We start from the raw sequence: 17,733 nt of genomic DNA on the forward strand, positions 1-17,733 counted from the left end.
TGTTTAAACAAAACGGTATACACATACAGCAGGATAAAAAACATGCAAAAAAGAGGGAGAATAAAAAATCATGGATGTATAAAGTAATCCTAAAGGATTGTGAAAAAATAACCCTAGTTTATTTTTTAGTTCCAACTATTACGTTTCCTCACACTTCATATTAAACCCTTTCTGTTTTTTTAGTGAAGATGCCAGAGAAGTTGTACCCAGGACAGAGCCACCCTCAGAGATGCCTCTAATTGCTTAGAGAAGTGTTAATCAAGATGGTGAGTCCTAAAGGAAACAGTCAAATGACATGTATTGTGGATCTGTTTTGAAAAAGGCAGGTTTGTAGAAGGTTTGCAAATGGATCAGACAGAAAAAAAAAAAAAAAAAAAAGTGTTCTGAGTCGATGCAAGGACAACCCAGTTTTTGAAGAACGGCACTGAACGAACATGACTATTTACCTCCACCACCTCTGTTCATCCCTCCAGGTGCCACAGGTGGGTCACTACACCACAGTGTTCCTCTGCCTGTATGGAGGGGGTGGCAATACATTGCCAGCTTTCATAGCAGCCTCGGATAAATATTCCTGGTTTTCAGCTACAGCAGGGCGAATGCGTCCGTTCTGCCGGTAGAAGAAGCGCGTGCTGCAGTCCTGCAGGTACTCGGGGTTGTGCAATGAAGACTTCGGTGGGAGACTGTGCTGCCAGTACTCAGGATTGTCAAAAGTGATTTTCTTGCCTTTCTTATCAAACATCATTGTGTTGCTTGTGATGCCTGAATGCAGAGTGTGTCCCGAATGCCCCGGATGCAACGTGTGTGATGGATATGATGGGTGGGGCAGTAGGCCTGGATTTACCACGTATCCAGAAGAAGAAACAATGTGGCTTGTAGATGGGTTCACTGTTTGCAGGACTGATTGTGCAGCTGAGGGCGCAGAAGCAGAGATGGAAATTGCACCGGCTAATCCATTTTTGTCTCCGGGGTTAAGGAATGTATTCAGGTACAGCGGCTCATTGATATACTCATCGTCACCGTGGGACGTCTGGCTTTTGGGTGCTGCAGCAGCCCCAGCTAAGTGCAATGTGTGGCAACTTGATCCATCTATCACTACATGGGCATCACCATTCCTGCGACGTGTTGCAAAGGGATTTTCCTCAATAGGGCTGAGAAAATCTGTTAATATATAAACATATGTAAGCAGTGTTTAATATTTTTGAACACATATATACATAACTATCAAAATAAACAAACGTCTTTATAATAAAAAAGTTTAATGCAATTGTCAGTTTGGCTTTAATGTGTAGTGACTGCATTAAGATATTCAGTTGCGTTCAAAATTGTTTATTTTACCTGAAGTGTTCTTGTCCCTCTTGACAGTCATGCTGTTCCTGTCTCCCTTTTCACTCCGTTCAGCTAAGAGACCAGTAGGGTCTGCACTGTAACGCTGTCCACTAGTTTCTTCCATGCCACCTTAGGAAGAAAAAAAGGAGCAATATATAATATTTTAAATTTATTAGTATCACAGCTGCATCAGACAAAAACACAGGCCTTGAAAGACGTGTCCGTTGACTGCGAGTCATTCTGTTATATATATAAAAAATTGCACATTTTTTCAGTCAAGTGCCTTTTTTGTGTAATTTCTATGTCTTTTGTTGTGACTAAACTCACAGATATAACTCATGCAATGACACTCAATTTGCTATTGGATTGCCTTGTTTTAGTGTCGTAAACTGCACCAGATGTTTGATTTTTATTGCTGATCTTGTATTGTCAAATATTGCATAATGTGTGATAAAGGCAAGCACAGACACCTGAGAGGTGCACTGAACAAAATGCATTCTCATCATTCGAAGTGGCTGAACAGAGTCATGATGTTATAGTCCAGTTTAGTTACTATATGGAAACATTTAACAGTTCGGTATATCTTTGTTTCCAACATCGTCCAGTCAGGACATCTGGACAGTTTCTTGTTTTGTCAAGACGTTTTGTCCTTCATCCAAAGGACTTCATCAGTCCGAGGAGCCACAAACAAACTCAGTCCCAGAAGCAGCACGCTCCCACAGTGGACCAACCAGTTTGCTGGTGATAAGATGGTTTCTGGGGCCCACCCTAGCTCCCGTCGACGATGTTGGATTTTTTTTATTTTATTTTTTACCAGGATTATTGAGCATGAACTTTGATGTTTTGAACCACTTTGACTATGGGTGCCTCAGAGGAGTCGATGGGGGAGAGGGCGGGCCCCAGAAACCATCGTATCACCATCAAACTGGTTGGTCCACTGTGAGTGTAATGCTTGTAGGACTGAGTTTGTTTCTGCCTCCTCGGACTGATGAAGTCCTTTGGATGAAGGACGAAATGTCTTAGCAAAAAAAGAAACCAAACGTGACTGAACTTTGTTTGATTTTGTACCCAGGTTATTGAGCATGAACTTTGATGTGTAACTATGCTTATTTGTATTGTTCACAGCAAATGGCAATACATATTCACATATTTAACACCACTCGTTTGGTTCAGTTGAACTTCTGCTCTGGCGATCAGTCACTAAGCAATGTTTAAGTGAAATCCCTCTGCGTTGGCCTTCTTGTTCACCTGCACATATTGCATCATGTTACTGCAGTAACACAAAAGGAACTAAAGAAAATTAATTTTTGAGCAAATGTAGCTCATGAGGGGAGGACTTTTCAGTGGACTGCATGCTGCACACTTAATAAAATATTCTCCTTTATGTTTGTGTTGTGTCAGAGTCATGGCTAGTCAGTTGCAAGCTCAAAAGTCGAGTATTTCAAAAGTCTTGTAAATAAATCCAAAACATTTAGCTGTGTTACTGTCATGTTGGCTGCTTATGAGCTGGCTTTACCTTGTCCTGCAGTGAGAGCTGAAGCAGCTCCAAGCATGTTTGACCTTGGAGAGGTCTGCTTCCGCAGGGTTCCATTGCAGCGAGGGTCATCCTGGTTGCCACGGCTAAATCCAACATTGATCTGCCCCCCTGCAGCAAGTTCCTGTGGAGGGAGGCTGCTTCCACATGCTGGTGGAGCCACTCTAGGGAGAGTGGCCAGCATGTCCCCCATGCTGTAACTGGCATCTTGGCAGCCAAATTGGCTCTAGAAAGAAGTAGAGTAAGTAAAAAAAAAAGGGGGGATGGGGGGGTTGAAAAAAACAAAAACAATGCCAAAAAGTGTCAACTGGTTATTGAAATAGTAAGTTAAAATAAACTACATGAGAAACATGGAAAATAATGGCTGTTTTGAACATTTTATTAATTTTACTTTCTTCTCTTAATTTGCCAAAAAAAAATCTTCAAGAGAAGACGCATTAATAAATTCACACTATTGTTTGCTTTTGTTGTAAAATTACAAAATTTACAAATGATAGGAAAATAAATAAACTGTACTATGCCAAATATTTTAGCTAAACATTGATTTTTCTTATTTTTTTAATTGTCAAAATGTTTATGTTTAAATGACAGGCAGAGGAGACACAAAACAACATGGCAGCATGAGTACCATGGACAATTTAATTAAAATAATTTTAATAAAAAAGCTTAAATTAGTCATATCAGCTGTGCCCTGTTGTGCTCATTTGTATCAAGGCACCTTGTAAAAAAAATGATATATATATATATATATAATTTTTTATTTTTTTTATTTTATTTTTTTCTTCTTCTGAATCTCCTCTTCTGTCACTTTTATAAGTAAGGGGTAATATTTTATATAAGTGTCATTTTTCAAATTTGTATTTTCTTTCCATATTCCACTGTGTCCAAAAGATCATACCTGCAACCAGCATGTTGTTTTCTGCTGCATTTAGTTTTACAACAAACATAAATGGCACATGGAGACCCTTCAGGATATTTGGGCAAGTATAAATCTGAGTTTTGATCAGCACTTCTCCATAATTAGTCTCCTGGGTATTTATTATGCTTTTCAGAAAGTTACAGAGGCATCTTCAAAATCGAAGCCCTAAAAGCCAAAATATTTTTCTATTTTTGTACAAAGTATGATTTTCAGTAAATTATTTTTTTGTTTGTTCAATTATATTTACTTTTTGAAAAAAAAAAAAAGTTTTACACTTATGACAACAAACAATAACAGTATTTGTGTAGAAGAGTTTTTTTTTTGCCACTGTCTGTTATGCAAGTAGATATTTTATAGTTAATTATTTGTGTATACATTTTCATATTACAATACATACCGTTTTTATACTCTCAAACAGTTTATAGATGGATGTCAGAGTTTGATATTAAACAACTTAATGTGCTTCACGTCTAACTTTTCTTAAAATATTATCCAAGCAAAAATTCCTTTGCATACTGAAATGCACCACACAGAGTTAAATACATGTTTGTTTCATTTGGAATTGAGATATTTTCATTGTGAAATTAAAAGGGATACTAGAGTATAAAAATTATACATTTTTTGTGTAAACATTTCTCTGATTATACAGTCCAAAAGGGACACTGATCATTTCAGTGGTTACATTTAAAGACAGTACTCGAAGAACTAAAATCTTTATTTGAATCAGAATTTGATGAAAGAATGAATTTTATTGTTTTACTAGAGAAATCCAAATTGAAGCAAAAGTCTATAAACTCAACACAGTTTATCACGTGGTTGACCCTGACAAAATGTATAATGACTTTTGCTATAAATACGTAGAAAGTGTATAATTTCACTCTTCCAATTTCTTTTTCCTTTTAACAAGGTGCTTCAAGGTGTCTACACATTTTGATATTACCTTGTTGGAGTCAATGCGTGTGTGAGGAGCGTATGCCAGTGGTGGAATACTGAAGGAATGAGGAACCAGGTACTCCTCAGCATCCATCAGATCCTCCAGTTCCTCATCATCCAGGAGGCTCTGGAAGAACTTGCTGTCGTTCGGGCTGGGAAGCTTCATGCGATCGTCACCCTTATAAAATGCACTCATCAGTGTGTGGAGCACTTATGCAAAAACTCATCAGAACCATATTTTTAAACAATTATCGTATTATTCGGACTATAAGGCACATTTAAATTCTTTTAATTTTCTCAAAAATCAACAGTGAGTCCCTATAATCCGGTGCGCCTTATGTATTAATTGTGGTTGCGCTTACTGACCTCAAACAGATTTTATGTGGTACACGGTGCTCAAAAATGTGTCAAAATGTTTTAATTTTACTTAATGTGCCTTATAATCCGGTGCACCTTATGTATGAAAACAGATTTGTTCATTGATATTGCTCCTTATAATCTGGTGCGCCTTAAAGTCTGAAAAATACGGTAATGGAATTTGGTAATTGATAATACATTCTAGTAAAAACACTATTTATGCTAGTTGGAGACTTTAATAACAAATTTTGCTTGATATTTAAATTGCCATAACTCTACCAAATTATAATTTTGTGGGTATAACTTCCTGACATGCGAAACATAATAAAATAAAAACCACAACACAGACTAATGAGACAAAAACTGAGCAGAGCAGAAGACAGATTTATTTATTAAAATGATGGCTTATTCTTATTCTGTCAGTCTAGTTTATCTACCTGGATGACCAGATATCGCTGAGGATCACGAGCCATCCGAGTGAACTCTGCAGCCAGCTCCTTGAACCTGGGTCGACTGTCTGCATCAATCATCCAGCCTGAAAAAAATGGGTTTGTCTCAGTAACAGGTAGAGTTAAACAAAAAAAAAAAAAAACTAAAACTAAATTAAGAATCCATGACCTGTTACAAACAGTTTGATAACTTTTGTTGTGGCTCATGACTTTATATAGTTATAAAAATGTTTTATTCTCAGCATTAACTCACATTACACATAAAAGAAAATGCATATTTTTTACAAACAAGCATCAAAAGTAAATAGCTGTCAAACTTAGCTGTCAACGATTACTTCAATAATTATTTTATTGTTTTCTGTATAAACTTTGCTCGATATCATTCTTTCTGCATAACATACAGAACATGTGTGAAACTGTAGACTGTGGTGTTAATCTCAGTTACACTGGCGAGCAAAAGTCAAAACTTTGTTTTTAAATTGAAAAAAAAAATCCCTTAACACAATTCAAACATTTAGCTACAATTTAATTTATTTTTTTAATAAAGAACACAGTAAAACATAATAAAAATCTTGGCTGCAAGTTTTCCAGCAAAAGACTGATCAGTCTCATTTAAAAGTGTTTTGTTGCTCTTTCCACATCAAAGTAAAAAATTACAGACAAAATAATATAATTGTTTATTTTATTTGTCTAACTGCCAAGACTAGCAGGAACTAAGTATGCTCCGTTATTCTGAACAAAATTAGAAGCAATAGAGACTCAAATTGTCAGCTTGGTAGGCCAGTTTTAACACTACATCTAACTGTTCTTGTGCGTCAGACAACATTGCAACAAATGAATCTGGCCCACAGGCCTGATCTTGACATATATGATGACATACTGTAACATACCTTTGTTCATGGTATTTCTAGCACTACCTACAATTAGAATCTGGGCTGATGCACATGCAGTTCTCAAACTGCACAAGATGTTTTGTTGTGCATCTCAACTATTCAATGCATCAATATAATCACTTCTACAGATAATTAGATTTAAACCATATTGTATTACATATGCTTTATTATATAACACATTGCACTCTGACATTGAGCAACCACATATTTCCTAAATGACGTTTTTTAATTGTATTATTTCCCCCCCAAATAAACACAAATACATTTTCATCACTAATGGCCACATGGTGCAATGTGCTCTTCTGCCAGCTTCTTAGTAGAAACATGGAATAAGCATTAACATGATCGTGCACTTTGGCCTTGATTCGAAACTCTATACAGATACATAAGATGAGATGGACATAAAGATGTGTGGTTAAAGAAATATGTCCATTAGCCTTCACATGAAAAAATGTTGATGCAGCCCAAGTTAAGGTTGGTGTTAACCAAGTTCTGTATCAAGCTTCAAGGTTTTATTTGTCATTTATGTGTTGATGCAGGCACAATTTAGTCGTCAGGACCAGCAGTATTAACACCATTCCATAATAGTAAATAAATAAAAGTGCAAATGCATTGTTAGATTATCATCAATATGTGTGTAATTAAGTTTAGAAGCTTTATACATGAAGTAGTGTGGAAACGCGGCAGGTAACAGAGGGGTGACAGTGCCCACTATATGCTGATTGTATGTCTGCTTGCCAGATTGGCACCAGTTCAGGGTGACAGTAGAAGCCAAGGTGGCAGTGACAGCCAGAGGCTCCAGCTCTCAGAGCAGAGGACGAGGCCAGGGTGAAACTGGCACTAAGTCCGTGTCTCTGCAACAGCAACCAGCTGTTACAGTGCCATGCCATGTCATGATGACCGACCAGAACTTCCAAAGACCTGGTGCTAGTCAACCAGAAAAATAAAAACAGTCCGAACCATTTTCTGTTCTAAAAATCATTTTAAATGTTGTTTTTGTTTGTTTGTTAATCACAAACAATACATATATAAACAAATACCAAAATACTATATATTTTTTTTTTACTTCAACCATTCTAAACCTATTATTAGAGTATGTAATAAATGCAAGTGCATTTTGGGAGAAATCTCTGAGTGACCTTTAACTTTTGCAGATTTTACTGGAGTTTTGATGCCATTTCTCAATGCCATCAAGTGTGTGTGTCTGTGTGTGTGTGGTGGTGGGGTGGGGGTGGGGTGTATGTACCATCGATTAGCTCAGTTAGCATTAGCATCCATCAAAAATCACCACTTTTAACTAGAAGGCATCACACAGGTAAGGATACAATACATGGTAGGACCAACATATAACATAAAATAACACAAAACAGCACAGATATAAATAGACAAAAAAGGTTTGAAGGGAGACTCAGAGACTCGTATTTTGGAGCCACATGGCTAGTGACATTTTATGTAACCTTCCCAGCTTAATAGTAACATTATCTGACATGTTGCAGCAAGTACAATATTATTATTATTTTTTTTATATTTTATATTTTCACCATTCTGCTGTTGGTATTACTGCAGGAAAAAAATAAAAATGTTGGCTATATTGCTCTTCTTTAAATGTCTACTTACATTTGACCATGACCATGTAGACATCAATGGAGCAAATTGGTGGCTGAGGAAGACGCTCCCCTTTCTCTAGCAGATCTGGAATGTCTCTGGTCGGAATTCCATCATATGGTTTTCCTCCAAAGGTCATCAGCTCCCATATTGTTACGCCTTAAAGACATCAAAAGAAAACAAAAACTATATTTGTCAGCACAAAGGAGTTTAGTGTCCAGATTAGTTTTTCATAAAGGGAAGCACACATGCATACACACCAAAAAACAACAACAACAAAAAACAAAAAAGTAAAGGAATCACAGAGAGATGAAATATATATGAGTGTGACCTAATGGTATTAAACAGAAAGTTATGGGATGTTATAGCCTGATTTCAAAATTATGTAAATGGACAATGCACTTATTAATAACCTAAGTGAAAAAAAAAAGTTATAATGGATTTTAATAAACCAATTAGATCAAAGCAATGAACACAATATACATAAAAATATATATATTTCTTGGAATTATAAACATTGATCTGTCCCCCTTTTTAAAAGTGTTGTAAGCCTTTTCTGACATGTTTAGGAACTGATGCTGCACCTAAAACACTCCATTTATTGTTTCTGTATGGGATAGTAAAAGCTCAGAGAAGAACTGCGCATCATCCACAGATACGGAGCTTAAAACCTTGTAGAAATTGTCTGGTTGGTAAAGCAGTGACAAAATAAACTTTGTTTCAAATGGAATTATCTGTAAAAGGAATAAATACAATTATTTAAAAATAAGATTATGTTGATATTGAGGACTAACAGACACATTCTAAGCAATACATGAAGGACAATACAGCTAAGATACAATATATTGTTCTTTTTTTTTATTTTTAGCAGTGAATAATGCCACATGTAAAGATTAAAATGTATGATTGGACTCTGTGGAATTTCTAAAAAGTTCCAGACAAAACAAAAACAAACAAACAAACAACTGGACTTTATTTGTAGCAGAAGACATTCCACTTCTCATCCCAGGAGCTTTCTCAGTTCCTTCACTTCCTTCTGTGGAAGTCCTCTAACTTTAACAATCAACCCCCCCAAAAATGTTTATTTTGGCTATGAACCTGAGAAGGAGAAAAATAGTACTGTTGATTGAAAAAGGACTCTTAAGAAACTGAATCAAACATGATATCACCATTTTCTGCCTATTTCACAACAAAGATTTATAAATAAACAGTGGAAAAGGGGCGATTGAAAACACAAATTACAAGGGCTTCTGTGATATTAAGTTAGAAAACTATGGTTGTCAATATTTTAGGAGTTTATCTGCACTCCCTTTGCCTGTTGAAAGGAGTGGAAATAATTTAGGGGTATTTTTTTATTTTTTTATTTTTTCATTTAGCCTTTATTTATCCAGGTTAGTCTCATTGAGCCACGAGAACTCATTTTCAAGAGAGACCTGTTTTTTTTTTTTTGTTTGTTTTGTTTTTAGGGAGCACATGGTGGGGGTTAAGGGCCTTGCTCATGGGCCCAGAGTATACGTCCATGATCATAGATTTATGAAGAGAAAATGACCTCACCGTAACTCCAAACGTCACTCTGATGAGTAAACTTCCTGTAATGGATACACTCCAGGGCCATCCATTTGATGGGCATCTAGAGGATAGAAGTGCAGCATGTTATCAATGTATACATGTAATATTTGCCTGTAAAAATACTTAAAAATAACATCTTACTTCATTGCTAAAGAAAAACTAAAGACATTTAAGAACGCATGAGAATACAGAAAATGTTTTTGGATAAACTGATAGTATCAACTAAGTAGAAATCTAACGCATGAATGATTGAAATTAAACAATGTTAATGTAGAATAAAGGAAACAAATGCATACGCACACATATTCATCAAACAAACCAATAATCTCTCTACATAAGCAACCCCCCCCCCCCCACACACACACACACACACACACATAGAGCCCACAGATGTACTGAAACAAAGTCAAATGTTAAGAGATGTAGTCTAGGATGCAGCCCAACACAGTGATTAGATTTGAAAGCCAATTCAATTGAAAGCAGTGATATAAGTTCAATGTTTTTTTGTTTTTTTTGGGGGGGGGGGGTGTCTGTCAATCAAAGGTTAGTTTGCCTTTCTTTCATAGCTAAGGAGATAATTATGGTGGTCCTGAGGTGTAGATGAATAACATTTGAAAAAAAACAAAAAAACAGAATTACATCTGAAAAAAAAAACAGAAATACATTAGGCCAAACGGGAAGTGATGTTTTTTTTTTTTTTTTTTTTTTTTGTGTGTGTATTTTATTTTTTACTTTATTAACAAGATCAAACAGAACAACAGAATAATGTACAGTACACACAAAACACAAAACAGATGTACAGTTAGTAGGCTAGCCTTTAGCCTGCAGAAATGGAGAGCTATGTTTTGTTCAAACTTAAAGAAGAAGATATGACACTGGAAAAACTCTACAGGATCTTCAAGCTCATTAAGTTTTGTTGACATACGTTTTAGTTTTATAGTTTAGTTTTACAGTTTAGATTTACTGGAGTGGCATTAGTAATACCTTGCATGCTAACTGTAACCCTGTTGTGTGTGTACTGTATATTCTTCTGTTGTTCTGTTTTATCTTGTTAATAAAGTAATAAATAAATAAATAATAACCCCCCCCCCCCCCCCCACCACCACCACCAAAAAAAAAAAAAGGGTTTGGCTTAATGTATTTCTGTTTTTTCATATGTGATTCTGACCATTTCCGCTTTGGCCACTTCCGCTTTGGCTTAATGTAATTCCGTTTTTGTTTTTTTCCAAACGTAATTCCGTTTTTTCAAATGTTGTTGTGTTTTTGTTGAGTTTTTTGAAATGTAATTGTTTTATTTTTTATTTTTTAATGTTATTCATTTATACCTCAGGGCCACTGTAGATAATACCAAAGAGCTCATCACTGACATAAACCAAGATTCAAAAGAGAAAGTGAGAGAGGATGAAACGCTCTGTTCTGCGAAAGGAGGATTTCAAAACAAATTACAAGTCAGGGAATGTATAAACAAAGCTTACAAGAGGTCAGAGACCCATGTGCAGAAAGCACCAAGGACAGATTTGTTTACTTTGTTAACAGGGTTTTGAGCCGTCTGCTCCCTAAAGGTAAATAAAACGGTTCAGTAGAGCAGAATAATATTTCACTCAACTAAAACTGTCCTTTATAATTGGTAATGTTCCACCCTAAGGATATGAAGGCCTCATTATTGGTGATGCCTATTGTTTTATTTTACAACACGTCAATGCCACAGTGTGAAAGAATAATCTTGAAATATTGCTATTCCATAACCAAACGCATCAAACAGCAACAAATGCTAGATTATAACATGTTTTTTGAATACAGAACAGCACTGTGTTTCCTTAAAGAAGAAGAAAAAGCATTTTTGGGAGCAAAGATTTGTTGAGCAGCAGTTTAAACATTTGCATTTTGGAGGAAAAAGGAAGGGGAAAACCCATAATAGCTACATTAAGCAAAGCCTTTTGTCAAGAGAAATTAATTAAGCAAGAACTCTCAAGCTCGTTGCATAAGCACCAGATGACTAAACACTCAGTCATCTGAGAGAATCACATTTTAGAAAGTAATATTAGATAAGATTCACCTTTCCTCCGTCGGCTTGATATTCTTTCTCGTTGACGTCCAGGAGCCGAGCCAGGCCGAAGTCAGTGATCTTGATGTGATTTGGAGATTTGACTAAAACGTTTCGAGCTGCCAAATCTCTGTGGACAAGCCTGCGCTCCTCCAGGTACATCATTCCCTGGAAAACAAAAATGCATATATGCATACATGTTAGTTCACATACAAAAATACTAATATTCTATAGTTTTTTTATGGAATATATACATGGTATCAACAGTCTTCAGTGTGTTTTATTATACAGTAACCGCCAGAGTAACCTCTTGTAGGTCTGACTCCCTCTGAACTTCACTATCTGCTTTTATTGTCTTCAGTCATCTAATCAATATTAGCTTTCTGATAAAACTTTGTTGGGCATCATTCCTTCTACAGTTTTTTTTTTTTTTTTTATCACACTAATTTATATCAATCCATCCATCCACCCATCCATCCACTAAAATAAAACGTATCATAATTGTCTATGGTGGCGCAATTGGTAGAGCTGCCGCCCCTCAGCGAGATGGTTGCCAGTTCAAATCCCGGCCCAGGACCATTCTGGGTGGAGTTTGCATGTTCTCTCTATGCATACATGGGTTTTCTGCGGGTGCTCCGGTTTTCTCCCACAGACCAAAAACATGCATGTTAGGCTGACTGGTAACTCTAAATTGTCCCTAGGTGTGAGTGAGAGAGTGAATGGTTGTTTGTCTCCATGTGACCCTGTGATGGACTGGCGACTCATCCAGGGTGTCCCCCGCCTCTTGCACTGTGATTGCTGGACATGGACACCAGCGGCCCCCATAACCCAAAAAGGAAGAAGTGGGTAAAAGATAATGGGCGGATGGATGTATGATTGCCTACAACGTGCTGATGCAATAACAGCTTTATGAATGAGTATTAACAGACCTTATAAGTAAAGTAAAGTAAAGTGATATGTGTTGTCATCACTGTTTGTTTCCATACAATGGCGAAATTAGGTCTGTGCATTTAACCCATCGCACCTGGGATGCACCCAGGTGGAGCAGTGGGCAGCTATGTAAGTGCCTGGGGATTGCGGTAAACGTACAAATAAAATAAAATAAATGTAAAAAGAAAAAAAAAAAATCACCCAAATTTATTTTCAATTACAAAATAATGCTGCCATGTTTTCATTATAAGAGATACTTTTCATTTTCGATTGGTGTTGTTCTTGTTTTTATCAAACAAACAAACATTGATCTTTAGACTATAACTACCATGTTTTTATTTAAAATTAACCAAGTTTGCAAAATATAAAGTAAAACTGCATGACTTAAACATTGTGTCTCTAAACGAAGGTGTTGAGTCTTATTTCACCATCACATCTCCTGCATCCCTGCACTTTCTGGGGAGTCGAAAAGAGTCAAGTTTTCTTCTTGTGTCAAATATTCCCACAATTAGTGTCTCAAACCATAATTCCTAAAAGCTGTCCGCAAATATCAGTGAATATAATTGAATGGAGCAGTTAAAATAGTAAGAGCATGATATTAAAAGGACATAAATCAGCACCATGAAGCTACAACTATCAACCCCATCACCATTGTATCCACACTCACACATCTTAACAGATAGTGTCTATTTGCATCACTACCAAAGGAGATAGAGCATGGTGGGTCTTTTAAGTTTGACACAAAAAGCCAATAATGTCCTCAAGCTACAAAAAGAACATCTATGTACAGTTATTTAAAAGCTTTTCAGTTTCTGGAGTACATCCTGTGCCGGGCATTTAAAGTCTTTGCTGCTAGTTGTACACCACTGCAAGAGTGGACCTGAGGAAAATGAAAGACGAGGGGATGAGGGGAGGGGTGGGGACTGTTTCAAATTGGACAAGTAATAACAGAAGCCACTTTGTTTGAAGTGGCAAAAAGACAGGAAAAAAAAAAAACAGGCCTTATTTGGAACCATAACAAATTGCATTTAGTGAGAATGTGCTGAAATGGAATGAGGAGTGGATGGAGGGGTAGACAGGAGCAGAGTAGTTGAAGGTGGGGTTGAGCTTCGGCACTCTAAAACGTGAAATTACATCGGTGTGGCTTTAATCACACTGCTTCATTTGGCTCCGTCTCAGGGAGGACCATGTGGTTTCAGCTCACACCTGCACATTTGCATCCAAACTCAGACTCACCTGCAGACGTTCTTGTCACAGACAGATGCACCATGGGTCGCAAGTGTCTGGTGATTTTTAACTAGATTAATGTGATACATGACTGTGGCTAATAAAGCATGCAGAACTTTCAAACCACAATGCGTCTGTGTTGATTTGCACTTATTGTGGTCATAAATATAAAACATGTTTTAGCATCATGATTTTACAACTTGGTAAAACTAATCCCAGTGTTGCTGATGTATAAAATATGTATTGATAATATTAAATATACTGTAGTGTGGTCAGAGCAAACTAAAGTGTTGCAATTTTTGCGTAGCTTATCCAAGTGCTTTGTCCACCTGCTAAAAGAATCCCCCAAAGTGCAGCAGTACAGGTAACTCTGAAATGGATCAAGTAAATAGATTAATGTATTTTATGCCAGCCACTGGCTTTTAAATCATGCACTCCAGGACTGTTTGCATGTCTTAGTATATGCTGCCAAATTTCTGACAGATTATTATTTATACATAAATCGCACCCAGTAATCCCTTCAATTTTCAAGACAATTAAGCAATGGAGGGAGGATGGATGGCTTGGCAACCCGTGAATTTTAATTTACCAGCACAATAAGACAGAGAGGGGGAGGTGATGGTGTGTGGAGACTGGGAAGTGGCTGCATACGTGCGTGAGAAACTAACTTTTTTTTTCCCCCTCCCACTTTTCTACTCGATTGCTTTTATTTGCTGCCTTCCCATGTGGACATGATGAGAACAACTCACTGCCCGGGGTTTGTAATTGAGGTAAAACTGGATCTGACACCCAGACTGATGCTAGAAGAGAACCATATGTCGCAGGTGAGTCTACCACCAAAAAGAATCCATAGGCTTCAGACAGACTCTGTTATGATTGCACTTCCAGACAAGTGCTGCCTACCAATCTCTAGGGATCTTTCCTGTCCTAAACCTTGCATGCTGCAATTTTATAAGGGTAAGCAAACAAAGGGAGAAAAAGAAACCACTAAAAAAGAAGGAGGCATAAATGTGAAGCTTTTAAATAAGCAGAAGTAGAATACATGAATACATTTTAAAAGTACCGTATTTTTCGGATTATAAGACGCACTTAAAATCCTTTAATTTTCTCAAAAATCAACAGTGAGCCTTACAATCCGGTGCGCCTTATGCATTAATTTTGGTTGTGCTTACTGACCTCAAACCAATTTTATGTAGTTATTGTGAATGAGTTGAATAAAGTTTGACTTATCTGACTGTTTTGTTTCACTTAATGCACCTTATACCTTATACAACGTTCTAGAATTGCGCCGCTCAGGGTGGCTGCATGTTGGAGTAGCTCTGTTGCATTCATTCTGATTTATTGCTTTTGAAAATTTTAATTCCTCTTTTTTCTGGTTGTACATTGCTTTTTAAGGATGATTCTTTCCTCTGGTGTCAGATGCTGCGCAGCTGGAAGGATTTTTACTGAAACTTTTTTACTTTTGGGCATTTGCTATGATGCGTAACCATGGCAACAAGGTGCTTTTTAACAACCAGGAGCAGCTGATTAACATCTCAAAAGCTCAAATACCTCAACTACAGCCCCATATCCCAAATGAGTTGAAAAGGAGGTGCAGTGGACGAATTCCCATCAACCTGACGCCGGTGCTCGTGTACCTGACCGCTGTGCTTAGCATATTTTTAGTTGACATTTGTCTTAGTTCATATTTTAGATCTTATTGTTTTCTTTTACATTTCATTGTTGGATGTAACTGGGACATTGTGTACACAATTTCATTCCACCACATGTTGTGTGAACGACAAAGAGACTTTGACTCTGACTGATAATCCGGTGCTCCATTTTGTATGAAAACAGACCCGTTCATTGATATTGCGCCTTCTAATCTGGTGCGCTTTATAGTCTGGAAAATATGGTATATATCACTGACACCAGTAAATCAAACTTTAGTTTATTGCATACTGAAAGAAATCAAATTTTGCCACATATCTTTATTGTATATGCACATTTTTTTCAACCATATTTTAAAAATGACCAACAGCATTCTGGATAATCCTATTCTAATAAATTTCTGACATTTGCATGTCCATACATAAAAAAAAAAAAGGAAGATAGACACAAGTGACGCCCCTATTACACACTGGTGAGCCTCCCTCTACACAGTTTTTTTTTACGCTCCCCCAGAAAATACTCTGACCTCCCACCACTGTTATTTACGGTTACTCCACAGAGCTACAGGGCCAATTCTGTCCCAAATGGACAGAATTGACCTCCAATGTGTTTGGTGAAGACAAATTTGGCAGCATGGTTGCAGAAGACTGGAGATAAAATCAATAAGGATGAGTGTGAGGAGAAGTGGTGGCCATTTTTCACTGATGTGAATTTCTCACGGTCGTTTACGATCACAAGACAGATGCCAGCTCAGATGCTCACATGGCAAACTGTCAGCACACTGCTTGCACACACACACAAATCTATGATCAACTAAAATATTTTGAATAATGATAATCACAAGGAAACTATGTGAATGGGACTGGAAATCCAGCAGATTTTTAGTAACCCTTTCATGAAGTCTCTTTTCTGCCTACCGTATTTTTCGGACTATAAGGTACACTGGATTATAAGGCGCATTAAGCAAAATAAGTTAATTTTGACAGATTTTTGAGCGCCGTGTACCACATAAAATCATTTCGAGGTCAGTAAGCACAACCAGAATTTATACATAAGGCGTACCAGATTATAAGGCTCACTGTCAATTTTTGAGAAAATGCAAGGATTTTAAGTGCGCCTTATAATCCGAAAAATACGGTACTCATCTTGTTGGAATGATGAAAGCATTGTTGATAATAGCTAAGTCTTCAAGTATTATTGGAAGCCATACATTGTAAATTACCAGATGATTTACTAGTCTTTGTAAAGGTTTATCGAAGTTTTTCATCAGGCATTAAAAAATAATAATAATAATCTACCCCCACTATGTTTTCATGCCAGTGCTGAGCACCTTCAAATGAATATGTTTGCATTTTGTAAAGCCTCTAACCTATGAATCATTTGAGCATAAATAATCATCCAAACCTAAAAGAGGAATCTGTGTTGCACCTTTCAAACATCTTTTTTCTAGGTGTAGCGCTTCAAGCAATTTGTTCCCAAAGACATAATCCGTTCTCATTTTGTTAAATGCATTTACAAAATATGCATGAGAAGCATGCACTTTTTTTTTTTTTTTGCAGATTTTTATTTTTTTTATTTTTATTTCAAGTAAAACATACCAGAAACACCTGCAAACCCTCTGGTCGCACTGAAAGATTTTATTTACAAGGATCATAAAAAGCATTTGTGGTTTTTTTTTGTTTATTGTTTTTCTATGACTCATTTTAATATGGATGCCAATGGGTATAGGATATTAGTTACACTCTAATTTGTATAAACAAATCTTGAATACCACTGCGGTTTTATTTTATGGCATCACTATGCCAGCAAGGAGCCAGCTGCAGGGCCTAGTACAGTAGACTTCTATGAAGGTGAAGGACCTAAAAGCTCTCCCTGCAGTCCATCTATGAGCAGTCTGCACTTAGGCAGGCACGGAGGGTATTGTTGGATCTGTCCCACATCCTGTATGTGGAATATGAGCTCTTGCCTTCCGGTAGAAGGTACAGAATCCCCAAAACAAAATTGAACCGTTTTAAATTTCTTTTGTGCCCACCTCCATTAAAATAAATATGTTGAGGCCTGGAAGGTGTGGTGTTCTCTGTTGTTGTCTTTTAAACTGTTGTGTGCTTTTATATATATATATATATTTAAATTTTTAGCTGTTTATATGAATTGTATGTGTATTTATTGTCTGTTTGAGTAGCTGTTACTAGTCAATATACACCCCTGAGTTCATGAAAAATTCCCCAAGGGGACAATCAAGTACATTCTATTCTATTTATGAGAACTGTATCCTGTGGGTATATATATATATAAAT

General features: G+C 36.7%; 1 protein-coding gene across 1 annotated transcript in view; it reads right to left on the minus strand.

Annotated features, from left to right (window-relative positions):
* Positions 1-490: 490 nt before the first annotated feature.
* Positions 491-17,733, minus strand: part of erbb4b (erb-b2 receptor tyrosine kinase 4b) — a 161,424-nt gene continuing 144,181 nt past the window's right edge. Inside the window, exons 17-24 of the mRNA XM_037686139.1 lie at positions 11,642-11,797; positions 9,571-9,646; positions 8,029-8,175; positions 5,507-5,604; positions 4,720-4,890; positions 2,843-3,086; positions 1,336-1,455; positions 491-1,158 (exon numbers count right to left, since the gene is read on the minus strand). Of these exons, the coding sequence (XP_037542067.1) occupies positions 491-1,158; positions 1,336-1,455; positions 2,843-3,086; positions 4,720-4,890; positions 5,507-5,604; positions 8,029-8,175; positions 9,571-9,646; positions 11,642-11,797 (1,680 nt within the window). The remainder of the gene's footprint in view (positions 1,159-1,335; positions 1,456-2,842; positions 3,087-4,719; positions 4,891-5,506; positions 5,605-8,028; positions 8,176-9,570; positions 9,647-11,641; positions 11,798-17,733) is intronic.

The sequence above is a fragment of the Nematolebias whitei genome, chromosome 13 (genome assembly GCF_014905685.2).
Source record: "Nematolebias whitei isolate Nwh7 chromosome 13, NemWhi1, whole genome shotgun sequence".
Classification (NCBI taxonomy): Eukaryota; Metazoa; Chordata; class Actinopteri; order Cyprinodontiformes; family Rivulidae; genus Nematolebias; species Nematolebias whitei.